At 39.3% G+C, this 17,433-nt stretch overlaps 1 protein-coding gene and 3 long non-coding RNA genes across 4 annotated transcripts; 2 read left to right on the forward strand and 2 right to left on the reverse strand.

The window, feature by feature from the left end:
- On the reverse strand, positions 1-1,298 carry LOC145234151 (uncharacterized). The gene is made up of 2 exons (XM_080098918.1): positions 441-1,298; positions 1-51 (listed from the first exon to the last, which is right to left on the reverse strand). Exons 1-2 carry the CDS (start codon positions 1,296-1,298, stop codon positions 1-3), a joined length of 909 nt encoding a protein of 302 aa, XP_079955044.1.
- Positions 1,299-3,789: 2,491 nt separating this feature from the next.
- Positions 3,790-5,325, forward strand: LOC145232463 (uncharacterized). Its single transcript, XR_013860882.1, has 3 exons — positions 3,790-4,304; positions 4,830-5,002; positions 5,155-5,325. It is a non-coding gene; the product is annotated as an uncharacterized LOC145232463 (long non-coding RNA).
- A 9,797-nt stretch (positions 5,326-15,122) lies between these two features.
- On the forward strand, positions 15,123-16,656 carry LOC145233273 (uncharacterized). Its single transcript, XR_013861057.1, has 2 exons — positions 15,123-15,242; positions 15,648-16,656. It is a non-coding gene; the product is annotated as an uncharacterized LOC145233273 (long non-coding RNA).
- A 24-nt stretch (positions 16,657-16,680) lies between these two features.
- On the reverse strand, positions 16,681-17,421 carry LOC145233272 (uncharacterized). Its single transcript, XR_013861056.1, has 3 exons — positions 17,231-17,421; positions 16,986-17,133; positions 16,681-16,756 (listed from the first exon to the last, which is right to left on the reverse strand). It is a non-coding gene; the product is annotated as an uncharacterized LOC145233272 (long non-coding RNA).
- Between the last annotated feature and the right edge of the window lie 12 nt (positions 17,422-17,433).

Here is a 17,433-nt window from a genome sequence, read left to right on the forward strand (position 1 = left end):
TCAGATACTTGTATCACTAGCAATGGGGAAGTCACCATCACTGATGCAGCACTGATCAGAAAATATGATCTTAGAGAAAGGCAGCCCAATATGGAAGATCATATTAACAGAATTTTTAGCTCTTCCGGCAGTTTTTTATTGTAATATGCCAACGTTTCGATGTCCCATACGAAACACCTTCATCAGGGTAATGACATACATTGCAAACACAAGTTATTATAAAGCGAAAAGGGCGGCGAAACACACACAAAAAAGGCGATAGAAATAACGCAGTGCGCACCAATGGTCGTGTGATAACACCTGGCTCAATGGTGCAAAAGCGACCGATAAGTTATCGGCATTAGAACGTCCGTTTTAACGTTCATCGTGTTGGTGTGAGAATGTATGTTCCACGACTCCAGGAAACCTCGCTTGTGAAAATCGGTTTCTCTAGCTAACACCTGGGCAGCAGAGAAGTTTATGGTGTGACCGAGGGTAGTAGCATGTTGTGCTAATGCCGATTTTTTAGCATCTTTTTTGGCTACATCCCTCTCGTGTTCTTTACGGCGCGTATTCAGAGATCTTCCCGTTTCGCCAATGTAAATCTCCTTGCACTGTTGACATGGGATCGCGTACACCACACCCCTTGCTGCGTTTGTATCAATGGGATCTTTGGGGTGCGACAGCATCTGACGTAGGGTGTTGACTGGTTTAATCCCTACTGAGACCCCAAAGTCGATTAACATGCGACGTATTACGTCTGTTAACCTAGGAATGTATGGCAAGGTAACAAATGTACGCTCTTTGGACTGAACCTTTTTCCGAGCACCCGTGGTTTTTCGGTCACGGAGGATCCAGTTCGGGTAGCCATTTAACCGCAGGGCCTGGTGTACCCTTCGTAATTCGGTTTGGAGCATTCCGGGTTCTGTGGTCAACCTTCGGGCCTGATCTGTCAGCGATTTCACCACAGCTCTCTTGTGGTGTAGAGGATGGTGAGACGTGAAATGCAAGTAGCGCCTGGTGCTCGTTGGTTTGTGGTACACTTGCGTGGAAAGTCTCCCGTCTGTTGCCTGTAATACCTCCACATCCAGAAAGGGAAGCCGGTTGTTAGTTTGCAATTCCATGGTAAATGCGATCCCTTGTTGCACGTTGTTTAAGTGATCTAGAAACGCTGTAACCTGGCTAATATTGATGATGCAGAACGTGTCATCCACATATCTTTGCCAGAATCGTGGTGGTGTGGTAAACGTTTGGAGAGCGCGTTGTTCCACCGACTCCATGACCATATTGGCAACCACCACCGACACTGGAGAGCCCATGGCCGTGCCATACACTTGTTTGTAAAACTGGCAGGCGCTACTTGCATTTCACGTCTCACCATCCTCTACACCACAAGCTCTCTTGTGAGACGTGAAATGCAAGGGGTGTGGTTGGAATTCTCATAATATTATATAAGCAATTGCAAAAAAAGATTTAACAATCCTGCCCTAAACTTTCATCAAATAAGTTTTGCATCCGTGGATCAGGACAATTTCTGTATTAGTACGTCAGTAAGTTTTGTGGTGATAACATTTAAATAAAAATTAAGAGAATTAAACCATAAGCCACTTTCAAACTTTGTGTTTTTTTCTGCAAAGCATAAAATCAGTTCAGTAATGAAAATATTTCTTCTGTATTCATCTGTTCTGTTTTTTAGAAGCAAAGGTTTACAAGAACAAATACATTTACAAGTAAAAAAAATCCACATTGTGTACATAGTTACTTATATAGGGTATATGTAATTATTTAGGTAAATGTCAAGCCCACATAATTGTTTTATGTCTGGTATATCTGTTACAACAGTAATCAACGCCTATTTTAAAAGAAAAATAGTTTAGGATGAATCCACTACAGCCAACTTTTATATTACAAAATTATACTTCAAACTTGGTGAAAGCCAAAAACAGCAATTTGGATCAGCACAAGATGATGTTACACCATACATCACACCCTCTTGTCTGAAGGAAAGAGCCATTCTTGTAGGGAAACTATTTAGACAGCAAACAGAGCATTCATTACGACTCACAAATTATTTATTCCAACGCTAAAGTCAAAATTATTTTATACTGCACCCTACTACTTAAATGTGCAGCATATCATGTTACAGGCTATGTTTCAGAAATGATTACAAAACATACACAGTGCTAGTAAAACAGTATACACAAATAAAACATCTAATGTGATTCCAATTCCTACATAGTGTATTTGTTGCAGAAAAAATTGTATTGTAATCTTGCAGTGTCGTGAAGCTTGTGGGTGTGGAAAGAGACTAAAACATTTCCAGTGGACTTTACCTAAGACATTTAATTTTGCTTATTGGAGAAACATACACCCTATTGTGTCTGAAATGTTTAGAAACAACTTCATGAGAATTGTAAAATTTTATAATAACACCAATTTTATAATAGATAATAAACACCCAAATCAAATGCACTCAATCAAGAAAAAAAGTCAAATACTGTTAAAAATATTTTGAGCAAAATAGTTAAAATATTGTATTATTATTTTGTGGTTTTTATTGAAACGTTCAAACCACTTGTTCCTCAGAATTTCCAGGAGTTTGATGACAGTCAAAAACAAGCAGTTTAGATAAGCAAGGTAATGTCACACAAAGTATCACATTACCTTGTGTAAAAAAAAATAGCCATCTTGTTGGAATCAAGTCTTAAATACTTAAAAAAGCACGGAAATTACTTATATTGCACAAAAACATTGATTACCACTCATTAAAGATTTAGTTCAACACTAACTTAAAAAAGTTTTAATTTCCAGTACACATACATACACCTCACAGTCAATCTACGCATATTTATTGGTTATTACACACTGGAAGACATGCGTCCTATTAATCTACAAATCATATCTGAAAAAATCGCTATAAAAATGCCTAAAACAAAATTTATCGACATTTTTCCACTCTCTCCCCATTGCCCGCAATGCATTTTTGGGGCTTCCTTTTCAGCCGCCATTACGCTTCAATTTGCTTCAACCGTGACGGCCAGTAGCGCAATCCAGGGTTTATAGAGATCAGTGGTTATAACACATGTTCTAAAATTATAACACCACCCGATAAGAAATGGGGATTTTTTCATAACACAAGCGCTTCTAATCGTGGACTTGCTGACGGATCGGGTGAATATTCCCACTCAGAGCTAGATGCTCCAGACTGGTTCAAACTCATTTTAATTTGGCTGTAATTTTTTTTTTAATTTTTTCCACTTTTCTCGTATTTCTTCCCTAAACCTAGGAAAACCATTGCTGACAAATGTAATGTATTGGATTATTGCTTTTCAGACAAGGTTTGTGTTATTATTATTTTTTATATTAACTTTACACATTTTTGAGAAACCCAACAACACTATTTGCTTAAATTACTTCATCAAATACAAACCATGTATATTTAGCTTCACACTGGTGCATTAACTGTGGTATTTCCAGAAAAATGGTTTTATTGCGTTGTCTGCTGCCATCAATCGTCTCTAAAACCTTCCTCTCTAAAACCAAATCCAATAGTAAATGTATATCACTTGCACACCACGTTGCTCTCTTCTGCCTGTCATCTGCTATTTCAGACATAATTTTCACTAATGTTACTTTTAAAAACTTAAACTAAACGCTGGTACATTTATTATTTACACTTAACCAGTTCTACAACTATACATATCAAAATACTAACAACAGCTGATAACCCGACTTGGAAGCGCGTAACCTACCTCCAGCGAGCGGGTTATCTTCGCCGCGTTTTAAGGTGCGTTTACACTACACGCGACGCGAAGCGACCCGTTATCTTTTTGCCTTGTTTGTGTTGAAGCGTTTACACTACACGCGACGCGACGCGAATGTCGCGTCGCGTCGCTTTGAATCGCTTCTGAAGCGAAAAATCGCTTTGCGCGTGTACTGTTGTGAACTAGCAGCCTGTGCTTTTTTTAACTTTTTCAAATTTTGATAGCTATATGCGTGGTTTGTTTTGCTACTAAAGGTATTTGAAACTGAAAACGTAATCAAGGATGATAGAACTAATTGCCTCAATTATGAATTATAGCCTTTGTGTCACTGACATTTGTTTTAGACCCTTGGACAGGATGCTAGTCCTGGTTTGGTTATTGATTTACACGAAAATAATAAACTTTTTTTAAGGTTTTAGTTTTAGCAAACAATGGAAGAAATTTTAATTAACAAAGTGCGGGATTTTCCTGCTTTGTTTAATACCAGCATCAGCGATTACCACAATCGCAACATCAAAGACAATTGCTGGCTTAAAATAGCTTCTGAGATGAACACACCAGGTTAGTATTGGTGTTTTTTTTTTACTTTTACAGTATGCAAAACAACTTTTAGGGCTAGAGTATAGTAAGCAAGTAGTCATTATGTTAGTATAAGGCATGATTTTTACTTTTACAGTTTGCAAAACACTTTCTTAGAGCTTGGATATAGTAAGCAAGTAGTCATTGTGTTAGTATAAGGCATGATTTTTACTTTTACAGTTTGCAAAACATTTTTTAGTGCTAGAATACAGTAAGCAAGTGGTTGTTATGTTAGTAAGGCATCACAGAAAGTCAGATGAGACATTTTAAAAATGTTTTCAGTTAAAGACATAAAAGAAAAGTGGAAGGCATTGAGGGATAAATACGTGAAAATCAAAAGAAAAGAAATGAATGTGAGGTCAGGCTCAGCAGCATCCAGCAGTTATAGTTGGAGTCTGTATGATGCAATTTCTTACATTGATCCTTATGTAAAACCCAGGAGGTAACAGTCAAAACACACTTTTTTGTTGTTACATTTTTTGTTGTTAACAATTTGATATTTTGTAGCACCACAAGCAACTTAGATGAAGACACTGTCACACTAACCCTGGAACCGTGCTGCAGTGAAGATGAGTTTTTCACAACTAAATCTCCGGATAGTGCCATCAAAAGACCAACCAAAAAAAGAAAGGAAATGGATAGCTTTGAAAAAAAGATTTTCGAGCTACTGGAAAATGATAGTAAGTTTGTTGTTGACAGGCATGTCTTAAATACTTTGTTGTACTTATAATTTAACAATTGTACATGTAATTTTTTGCCAAAAGTCAAAAATCAAAGCCAACTTTTACCATTTTTTGCCAAAGTTTATACTATCATTGCATTATGTTTGAAGCTAAAGAAGAAGACCCTGACCGAATGTTCATGCTATCATTGGTGCCTAAACTAAAAGACTTGGACAAGGAAAAGGCATCTGAAATCAAAATTAAAATTCTAAATTTATTTCACCAAGCTGAATTCGAATAACAAACGAAACAAAATGCAATAAATACAAAACAAAACTCTTCTAGCAAAGTTGTGGTTGTTGTTGTTGTTGGATTCATTAACACCTGTTTATCCTGTCCAGCTGCCATGAAACCTGACCCTCAGTACTAAAATAATTTTTGAAGATTTCCCTCACTTTAATGGCAGCATCAGAATTTCTTCGTCCTTGTCTTTGTATATTTTGAAACCCTTGTCCCTCTTCTCGCCAACTGCCGTCAGTAATGTGACCCTGTCGGTCTTCCCGGTCAAAATCACGGTCATCACAGTAGCAGTACCGTAAATAATTGTGTAGAACACAGCATGCTTTTACGACAGCATCAGCTCTACACGGAGAAAGTGGTATGGGCCTTCGGAAAACCCGCCATTTTGCAGATAGTATGCCGAAGGTATTTTCGACAGTCCGTCTTGCTCTAGACAAACGGTAGTTGAAGATTCGTTTTCCTTCTCCAAGGTTTCTTCCTGGAAACGGCCTCATGAAATTGGTTTTTAAACCGAATGCTTCATCACCAACGAAGACATAGGGAGCAACTTCATTGCTGCCACGCAGTGTCGAACACCCAGGAAGGTCCAATTCGTTCGCTTCTAATTTTTTTCCGAAAGCGGAATTGGCAAATACACTGCCATCTGACTGCTTACCGAAAGCCCCCACATCCACACATATAAATCGGCATTGCGAGTCAGCTACAGCGAGCAAAACAATGCTGTGTGAATGTTTGTAATTATAAAACATCGACCCTGAATTATTTGGTGCCTGCATAACAATGTGTTTGCCATCAACACTTCCCACACAGTTTGGAAATTGCCAAAACTGGTCAAAATCTTCTGCAATTTTTACCCAATCTTGCCTCGATGGAATAGGCATGACCTCATTTCGCAATGTCTCCCATATAGCAGCACATGTTTCCGGTACAGCATGGCATATTGTTGATTTTGATGTTCGGAAGGATGCGGCAATTGTCGAATAAGAATCGCCAGTGGCTAAAAACCTGCAAAACAGCAGAACGGCTTAATAATCGTACGCTATAGGCTATGTAATTTTTTAAAGCCTACCGAAGCGTCAGTGCAAGGCGTTCTTCAACGGAAATGCTTGTTCTCAAATGAGTTCTTTGCTTCTTTATCTTCGGTCCAATTTTATGCGCTAAAAAATCAAACGCTTCTGGCGTCATTCGAAAATAAGTCCGAAACTCGGAAAGTCTTTCGAGGCGCAACTCCAAAATTAAACGATGAAATTCACCTAAAGAAAGTATTTTTAGCTAAAAATCAAACCTGTTTTCACTGTATAAATAGTTTCTTAACTTACCAAGTTCGGACCTTCGCTGCAAAATCGGATGGACCCACCAACGTCGCGCCCGTCGTTTCTTTAGAGCCATTCTCCTGGCTATCAATAACAAGGCTACGTTTCTACTTTTTTTTGTACCAACCATGATAAAAATCTGTGTTTGTCTCTTTTTGTGTCAGTAAAAAGAGTTATAACTGGTTTCTAATGACAACGCGCTTGTGCGACACCACAATAAACAATTAATAAGCAAAAAATATGCAAGTCACGCGAAATTGTTACCGATAGTGTAAACAGTTGATCGCTTGCGCGGCGTGCCGCGTTGCGTCGCGTCGCGTGTAGTGTAAACGCACCTTTAGCCACTGATCTCTATAAACACTGGATCGCGCTACTGGCCGTCACGGTTGAAGCAAATTGAAGCGTAATGGCGGCTGCAAAAGGAAGCCCCAAAAATGCATTGCGGGCAATGGGGAGAGGGTGAAAAAATGGCGATAATTTTTGTTTTAAGCAATTTTATAGCGATTTTTGCAGATATGATTTGTAGATTAATAGGACGCATGTATTCCAGTGTGTAATAACCTATAAATATGCGTAGTTTGACTGTGATGTGTATTAGTGTAGAAAATGTTTTTTTGTGCAATATAAATAATGTTCGTGCTTTTTTAAGTATTTTGGACTTAAATTCAACAAGATGGCTATTTTCTCCACACAAGATGATGTGATACTTTGTATGACATTACCTTGCTTATTCAAACTGCTTGTTTTTGACTGTATTTTTGCTCAAAATATTTTTAACAGTATTTGGTTTGTTTTTCTTGATTGAGTGCATTTGATTTGGGTGTTTATTATCTATTATAAAATTGGTGATATTATAAAATTTTACAATTCTCAATTTCTCATGAAGCTGTTTCTGAATATTTCAGATACAATACGGTTTATGTTTCTCCAATAAGCAACATTAATTGTCTCAGGAAAAATTCCACTGGAAATGTTTCCGGCTCTTCCCAAACCCTCCAGCTTTATGGCACTGCAGGATTACAGTACGACATTTTTCTGCGACAATTATACTATAAAGGAATTGGAATCACATTAGAAATTTTATTTGTGTATACTGTTTTACTAGCACTGTGTATGTTTTGTAATCATTTCTGAAGCATAGCCTGTAACATGATATACTGCACATTTTAAACTTAATTAACACCTTTTTTATATCTGGTGAATGCACTGTCTGTTATAATGGGATCACCAATAATAGTGATGCATCTGACAATAAATGCAGGATATCTGTACGAACTTGGCTATATAGTGCATTTCTAATCATTCCTGTTTTGCAAGAAAGAATTTAAGTGTTGGAATGTTGTGTAGGCATGTTTTTTGCAGAAAATTGCTCATTTAATGGAAATGAAATAAAACAAGATTCTGACTAAAATAGCACATAAAAAGGCATTTCATTTGGGTGTGAGGTCTTAAATGCATTTATGCACATGTATCTCTTTGAGATTTTGGAGTTTAGTTAAGTTTGAGAATTCAAAACATTTTAACAAAAATTTTTTCTACACATGTTGGTTGCAAACTGAAAAGGTTACATTAAATAAGCTAAAAAAATTTTGAATATACTAGGTATACAGTTTGTAGCATACAAGCAAAATAATGTTGAACCTACTACAACAATCTTTTAAACAGTCACATTTTAGTTCCAAGACTTTGGTGACAATCAAAAACAGCAGTTTGGATCAGCACAAGATGGTGTTAAATGAAGTATCACATCATCATGTGTGAAGGAAAGAGCCATTCTTGTTGGGTTTATGTCTTAAATATAGAGGAACGCATGTAAACTACCCATATTGCACTAAAAAACATTTATTACATCTCAGTAAAGATTTATTTCAACACTAACTTAAAAACGTTTTAATTCCCAGTACACATACAAACACTTCACAGTCAATCTACGCATATTTCTTGGTTATTACACACTGGAATACATGCGTGCTATTAAACTACAAATCGTATCTGCAGAAATTGCTTACAACAAAATGTATCGACATTTTTCCACTCTCTCCCCATTGCCCGCAATGCATTTTTGGGGCTTCCTTTTGCAGCCGCCATTACGCTTCAATTTGCTTCAAAAATTACCCAATCGTTCAACGGAGTAGCGCAATCCAGTGTTTATAGAGATCAGTGGTTTTAGCCCGCAAAAACTCAGTCAACCGTAGCGACCAAAATCATACGTCACGTTTAGCGCGTTAATTTAGCGAGTTAACCCGCTAGAATTCAAAAAAATATGTGTAAAATTGCAACTTATACCTGTACTACTGTAAAGTACGTGATGATGGCAATATAAGAACACCACTGGTTCTGAGATGATTATATGCTGCTGAAGCTCTAGCAAACAACTCAATTGCCCAACGAACCACATCAGGGTGGTACCGTCTCCTATTAATGGCCTTAGAAGCATTTTACATTGCATTTAAAAAAAATGAGGCTTGCCACTCATTTTCCGCGATTGTTGCGACTGAGCAAGGCCTGACTGCGTAAAGCGTCATCAGAGAAGGCCTGACTTTCGTGATTGTCGATTGGGAAAGGCCTGACTGCAATATAGAAGGCCTGACTTTCGTGATTGTCGGTTACAGATAGCCTGACTGCGCAAAGCGTCATCAGAGAACGCCTGACTTTCGTGATTGTCGATTGGAAAAGGCCTGACTTTCGTGATTGTCGGTTACAGATAGCCTGACTGCGCAAAGCGTCATCAGAGAAGGCCTGACTTTCGTGATTGTCGATTGGGAAAGGCCTGACTTTCGTGATTGTCGGTTACAGATAGCCTGACTGCGCAAAGTGTCATCAGAGAAGGCCTGACTTTCGTGACTGTCGATTTGGAAAGGCCTGACTGCAATATAAAAGGCCTGACTTGGGTGATTGTCGATTTGGCGAGACCTGACTGCGTAAAGCGTCATCAGAGAAGGCCTGACTTTCGTGATTGTCGATTGGGAAGGCCTGACTGCAATATAGAAGGCCTGACTTGGTGATTGTCGATTTGGAGAGGCCTGACTGCGTAAAGCGTCATCAGAGAAGACCTGACTTTCGTGATTGTCGACTGGGAAAGGCCTGACTGCGTAAAGCGTCTTTAGAGAAAGCCTGACTTAGGTGATTGTCAATTACAATAGGCTGAGTAGGGGCATAGGGGAATTGATTACAATAGGGCAGGGGTCGCCAACCCGCGGCTCCGGAGCCGCATGCGGCTCTTTGATCCCTCTGAAGCGGCTTAGTTTTTGAATTTACCAAATGTTGTACATTTTAATAAAAAATATGTGACGATTATGCCGAACACGAAAATTGAAGTGCTGTAGCATGACTGAACTCGCTTGTTGTAGTTACCTGTAACCCCTTCTATATACCATCAAACGTGAGGTCTGAAAGAGGCAAACTGGCGGCGCGCAGGTTAATACGCAATATGAGACAATTAGACTGTTTTTGTTTGCAGTGTGTGTGCGCGCGTAACAATAGCTGTTTGTTAATTGTTACGTAACAAACGCGTTAACAAAGGAATACAAATCTGCAAAAACAGAATATGCAACGCTACGTAAAGTTGTTTTCTCTGCTGACGAGACTAGTATGCCAGTGTGTCCATGCAACGAAACACTAGCTAACAACAAAAAGTCGAATGTCATAAGACTAAAAACGTTTTGCATTTGATTTTAAATTTTAAAACGACTTTGTGGCTCCCAGTGTTTTTTTTACTACGTGAAACTGGTCCGAGCGGCTCTTTGGGTAGTAAAGGTTGGCGACCCCTTCAATAGGGGAATTGACTGTCGCATATTGTGTGTTGTACTATGATATGTTTCATTTTGCATTTATTTGGTCTCGTTTCGTAGTATGGTCTCGCAGGTGTGGACTTTGAACCCCCACAAATGCGCAGGCAATAAGGCATCACGCCATCCCTGTCACGGATTGAACATTAAATGCACCCCCTTACTTATCAGTGTTTTCCTTCAAGATTACAAAGTGTATTTTTTGCGTGTAATGGGAAGAAGTGCCGCGTTAATACAATTTGTAATTGACTAAAGCGAATAGCTTGGTGGATTTATTACAAAAATATGCTTTGCACCAGATCTTATGATTATAATGTATTTGCCAGATATGGTTGCACATACACGAAAAATTCTTAAGTTAGGTCCAAAGTACAAGCACCTGCTTTCCTACGACACAACCTTTACTTTGGGAGATTTTTACATTTCTCCTCTCGTGGGTAGAAACGTTTTTCTTGAAGGGGATCCAGTTTTTCTTCATGAAAGTTTTTGCTTCATGAAAGAAAGTTTCAGGTTTTGCATCAGGATTTCCTGAGGTCAATTTTTTCAACGATTGGATTGGAGATCGTTGCTGAGATGCCGATCGTGATTGATCGCGAGAAAGGAATTTTTAATGCACTGCAGCACTCGTGTCCCCAACTTCAACTTGTATTTTGTTTTAACCACATCATTCGTGACGTTGAAACCTGGTTGAAAAAACACGGTGGCCAAAAAGACGATATGAAGGTATACAAAGACGATTTGGAGCAACTGGTCAATTCAGATTCACTTCAGAAGTTTGATGACATCTTTCTTCAGCGTTCAAAGAATTGGTCGCAGTTATTCAGTGAATATTATTTGAAACATCTTAAAAAAGACCTTTTAAGCCACACTTGTCGGTTTGTCACCAACAAGTTTTCAGCATTTGGGGACGACATCGTGTGCACTAATAACATTTCTGAATCATTCAACAAAGTTCTTAATGGTCGAAGATGCCAGTCGACTGCATGGTACTTGCTCTACATCGTTATCAAGTGTATACATTGTATGAGTTTGAAAGAAGTTTTTGTGGTTTTGGAAATGGTACCCCCAAATCGGAATTTACTATTAAAGAAGTACAGGAATGCAAATGGGCCCACAAAAAATACCATCGGCAGGATCGATTGTAAAGGAAATTAAGAGCAAGTTTCAACCTGGTGCAAAGTCTGTGGAAAAACACCCAACGCACCGCACGTCACAGAAAGCTTTGGCAGTTGATTGCGTAAAAAATAATGCCGTTACACTGTCATCTTCTATCCAAACCTTTACAGTATACAACAGGTTTTCTAAATTATCGCACGCAGTACAACTTTTTCCAAAATCAAGATGTTCATGTAACAGTACTGGCAAGTGTTTTCACATTTACGCGGTAGAAATGGCAATCGGAGTTTCACTTGGAGACAAAAAAAACTATTCTCTGTCCATGCCTCATTCGATTCAACTTGTGCAAGAAATTAGGTTGTACACACGATGTTGACGAGAAAAGGTTCACCCTCCCCCAACCCAATCGTCAAGTTGACAACACAAGAAAAAAAACGAGTTTGTGGGGCAATAACGGCGAAAATGTTTGAGCCTAAGGTACGCAAAGTGTTGAATTTTAAACTGCAAAACCATTAACCGCGTTTTGTTGGTATAGGTCACCAGTGAATCCGGCAAATTTTTTCTGGCCGACAACCTTCATAACTCCATTAGTGGCTGGTCTGATTGTTCAGCGCCTTGGTGTAACGTAGGTTTTACTGAAAGGGAGATGCAATACATGTGCTGTGTGTGCCGAAGATGGATTCACTCAACATGCGGAGAAGTTTCGTCCGCGTCATTATACTATGTGTGTAAATTATGCAATTAATACTTCCCAAGACCGGCCACAACATGTTCAATAAATACCTTTCGTTTTGTGTTGACCATGTGTTTGATGCAAGCAGTATATGGTTGCGACTTACCTTTTTATTTACATATAGAATATTTTGGATCGTTTGTAACTAGGTCTAGAATGCACTGCTTTAATTTAAAAAACGCTAAACGACACGTTGGCGCATTACTACAAAAAGCTCTTAATCTTCTGCGCAGTCAGGCCTTTGTCCAATCGACAATCACGAAAGCCGCAGTCAGGCCTTTTCCAATCGACAATCACCCAAGTCAGGCCTTCTCTGATGACACTTTACGTAGTCAGGCCTTCTGTAACCGACAATGACGAAAGTCAGGCCTTTCCAAATCGACAATCACCCAATTCAGGCCTTCTATATTGCAGTCAGGCCTTCTGTAATCGACAATCACCCAAGTCAGGCCTTCTCTGATGACACTTTACGTAGTCAGGCCTTCTGTAACCGACAATAACGAAAGTCAGGCCTTTCCAAATCGACAATCACCCAATTCAGGCCTTCTATATTGCAGTCAGGCCTTTCCAAATCGACAATCACCCCAGTCAGGCCTTTCCCAATCGACAATCACCCAAGTCAGGCCTTCTCTGATGACACTTTACGTAGTCAGGCATTCTGTTACCGACAATAACGAAAGTCAGGCCTTTCCCAATCGACAATCACCCAAGTCAGGCTTTCTCTGATGACGCTTTACGCAGTCAGGCCTTCTGTAACCGACAATAACGAAAGTCAGGCTTTTCCAAATCGACAATCACGAAAGTCAAGCCTTCTATATTGCAGTGAGGCCTTTCCAAATCGACAATCACCCAAGTTAGGCCTTCTATATTGCAGTCAAGCCTTTCCCAATCGACAATCACAAAAGTCAGGCTTTCTCTGATGACACTTTACGTAGTCCGGCCTTCTGTAACCGACAATAACGATAGTCAGGCCTTTCCCAATCGACAATCACCCAAGTCAGGCTTTCTCTGATGACGCTTTACGAAGTCAGGCCTTCTGTAACCGACAATAACGAAAGTCAGGCCTTTCCCAATCGACAATCACCCAAGTCAGGCTTTCTCTGATGACGCTTTACGACGTCAGGCCTTCTGTAACCGACAATAACGAAAGTCAGGCCTTTTCCAATCGACAATCACCCAAGTTAGGCCTTCTATATTGCAGTCAAGCCTTTTCCGATCGACAATCACGAAAGTCAGGCCTTCTCTGATGACACTTTACCTAGTCAGGCCTTCTGTAACCGACAATAACGAAAGTCAGGCCTTTCCCAATCGACAATCACCCAAGTCAGGCTTTCTCTGATGACGCTTTACGCAGTTAGGCCTTCTGTAACCGACAATAACGAAAGTCAGGCCTTCTATATTGCAGTCAGGCCTTTCCAAATCGACAATCACCCCAGTTAGGCCTTCTATATTGCAGTCAGGCCTTTCCAAATCGACAATCACCCAAGTTAGGCCTTCTATATTGCAGTCAGGCCTTTTCCGATCGACAATCACGAAAGTCAGGCCTTCTCTGATGACACTTTACGTAGTCAGGCCTTTCCCAGTCGACAATCACGAAAGTCAGGCCTTTCCCAATCGACAATCACCCAAGTCAGGCTTTCTCTGATGACGCTTTACGCAGTCAGGCCTTCTGTAACCGACAATAACGAAAGTCAGGCCTTCTATATTGCAGTCAGGCCTTTCCAAATCGACAATCACCCCAGTTAGGCCTTCTATATTGCAGTCAGGCCTTTTCCGATCGACAATCACCCAAGTCAGGCCTTCTCTGATGACACTTTACGTAGTCAGGCCTTGTGTAACCGACAATAACGAAAGTCAGGCCTTTCCCAATCGACATTCACCCAAGTCAGGCCTTCTCTGTTGACGCTTTACGCAGTCAGGCCTTCTGTAACCGACAATAACGAATGTCAGGCCTTTCCCAATCGACAATCACGAAAGTCAGGCCTACTCTGATGAAGCCTTACGCAGTCAGGTTATTCCCAATCAAGAGTAGTCACACTTTTCAAATAAGTCAGTCCGAAAAATATTTTGTGAAGCACTGCCGCCAAAGTCAGGCCAGTCAGGCGGTCAGGCTTTTAGTCAAACCCACATTTGAATCTGCATGCCAAGATATCCTAATGAATTCGGTCATCATCTGTTACCGATTCTTCTTCACTCGTTGCACTGGATTTCATTTGCTGCACTCAGTTGCTTTCCATTTTTTGCCATACTTTGCACACATTTTACACATTACCGGCCCTTTTTCTGTTACTGTGTTTTGAATATTAGGTGATCTAGTTTTAAATGTATTGCCATATCTACCGACTACATCGCAATGAGGTGAGCGAATTATGGTTGTGCCTGTCCGGGCGTTCCATGCTTGTATGCCATGTTTGTTAATATTCTTGTTTTTCCTGCTTCTTGTTTGTATGGCATTCTTTCAAAACTCGAATTTGTCTTTCTACACCATTGTTGGTTCCAATGAGTACTTTTAATCGATCCGCTCGATATAACCACAGCCAATGCTAAAACATATATGTGCATAAATTTACTGCTCCTTTGAATATACAATCATTCTTACTTCATTCTGTAATAGCCTTTGACATTATCTGTCCACAAAACATTTGTAAAAAAAACTGAGATGCCCCGTTTAATAAAAGTTCTATTAACAAGTTGGTGCTTTTCATCAACAGAAATATACTTACCATAAAAGTTTTGATATTGCTGTGGTTTTGGTAATGTTATTCTTTGTGCCAAGTTTGCGAAAGTGGAAACTTTGTTGGTCCTGTCTTGAACCATTCTATCTTTACAATACACAACATTATATAACACACACTTCGTATTTATTTTGTTTACATGCCCACAGACTATATACATACAGTAAATGTAAAAAACAAATTTTATTCACATATGAAATTGTTGTTGCCACTGAGTAAGGTGTATACAAGAAGTATATGGAGCTGCTGGTGACAGCGACAGCACAAAATCTGGTCAGTTGCTAATTTTGTTTTACAGGCAATGCATGTTGTTTTACTACTGAAATTCAAATTGCAATTTTCTCAAATGGCTTGAAAAGTTATTTTCTGTATTCCGAAGAAGAACCGGATGGTAGCATTAGACTTTCCTCCTGAACAATCCACTTTGCATACATGCAAACATACACACCACAGCTAGTGAAATCTGAAGAGTGTGGGGTGGTGTTTTTGTATTGTGGCAGAATTTTTTTTGTCCAATAATGTGTTGACAATTGGTGTTGCTTTAATAGCATTTATATCTGCAGTCATTGAATAGTTTTCATTCGGATCTAAAAAAATTGGAATATGATTACCAATATCTACAGTTAGTTGACGTCTAGTTGTATTCCTAGGTACAAAAACAAATTTTATGTTGTCAAGGGGATTGTATTTCCACAATCTGGATACTGAGCCACCCGTTTCTATGACTTGCATAATGGTGGAGGATACATACAGGCAGTTGGTGTTGGAGTTGCAAGACATCCATAAAAAAACATTGATGATTTCGTCAAATATAGTCATCCACTTCGAAACTATAGTCGTCCACTTTGGAGCCAAACGTTGATTTCCAAAGAAGACTATTGTTGCTGATTAAAAAGATGTTTTGCGGCTAAATATCATCTGCTGTTAAAATTCGCTTAAGGCAGTGTTTTACTATGTTTTTTGGTCTGTTGTGTAGGTAGAGGGGTAGATTAGATCTGTACCCCTAGTAAGTAAATCGATTTTCAGTTTTACACCTATGCAAAAAAATTAACGACATTTATTCACTGCTGAAATTTAGCTTGTCGATTTTAAATCTGATGTATGATTGTTTTAAAATCCTGTTTTGCCGTTTAAAACCATTGTTTGTACAAATTTGTCCCCGAGTTGTATTTTTGCGATAAAGCCAAACCCATCGCCGAAGCGAAATGTACACACTATGGTTTTGAAGGTTGTGCATTGCTTGTTGGAAGCATCCTCGTCAGATGGCGATGCAACTGCCCTGATAGAACGAAAGCAGTTTCAGTCTTTCTAACACAGCGTTCCCAGGCCTGCTCACTGTTGAAATCGCAGATGACGACCACACTATCTACAAGGAATATTGTCAAATAAAGCTTCCCAGATAACATTTTTTAGTCGGCGTTACGTTGGTCGTACTGTTGCTTTTAATCGGCCCAACTTTGTCGGTAAAATGTTGGAGTAATGTGTTTTTTGCTTATCGGCCCACGGTTGGCTGCGAGTTGGCGTGAACCTTAGACCAACTTTGGGCCAACTGGTCTTTGAAAATCAATTGGAATAACCAACGTTCCCCCAAGTATCAATAGTGATGGCCCGACGTAATTTCTCTAACTTTCGCCTTCGTAGAACCAACATTAGCACACAACCCTAATTCCCTACAATGGGCCAACAAAAGCACACAACGTTCTGTTGAAACAAAAGTTTATTAAACAAACGAATCCTACTCCATCAATCCTACTGCACTCTCTTCAGGGATCACGGCAAAGACGTGTCTGTAATGAAAGGCAAAAATGTTAATACTTGTACAATGGCAACTAAAAAGTTTAATTTACTTCCATAGTTACATTTGAGTTTAATTATTTCACTGAAATTAAGAGAGATTACACACTTAAATGTTTAGGTTCAAGATGGCACATGAATTCAAAACACCATTAAACAGACAGCCAAGTTTAATTCGACAAACTGTATTAGATAGTGTTTTACACTTAAACTGGCAATGACCTGTACTTTCATTCAGCTCCTCCATCAACTTTTTTCTCTCCCTCTCTTTTCGCCCTCCACCTCTGTCTTTGGCGCAGCCAGTCTGTTATGATGTCATCAATTTCAGCACCTGTTGCTGTAGCTGTCTGGTGATTTTTTCGAACAGCATCTACAAAATAATTACTGGTAAAACTAGGTATACATTTAACCAAACAGTTTCTGTAGATTTTGGTCTGGTGTTTTTATTTGCTCAATTTTTTTCTTACTTTGAACCACTTTATGCAGCTTCAAAAGTCAAAAGGGTCGCTTTGACCCTTTACCCTTCATATTAAATTGTTGTGCTACAGTATACCCCAAAAGGTGGCGCATGATATTTCTGGTTGTGTTTGCCACATCTTTTCCACCAATGCCAAGGAATGATGTCTAAATTGGTACAAGCAACAAATAACAGAAGTGCTACTACAAAGTT

The sequence above is a fragment of the Phallusia mammillata genome, chromosome 6 (genome assembly GCF_965637545.1).
Source record: "Phallusia mammillata chromosome 6, kaPhaMamm4.hap1.1, whole genome shotgun sequence".
Lineage (NCBI taxonomy): Eukaryota > Metazoa > Chordata > Ascidiacea > Phlebobranchia > Ascidiidae > Phallusia > Phallusia mammillata.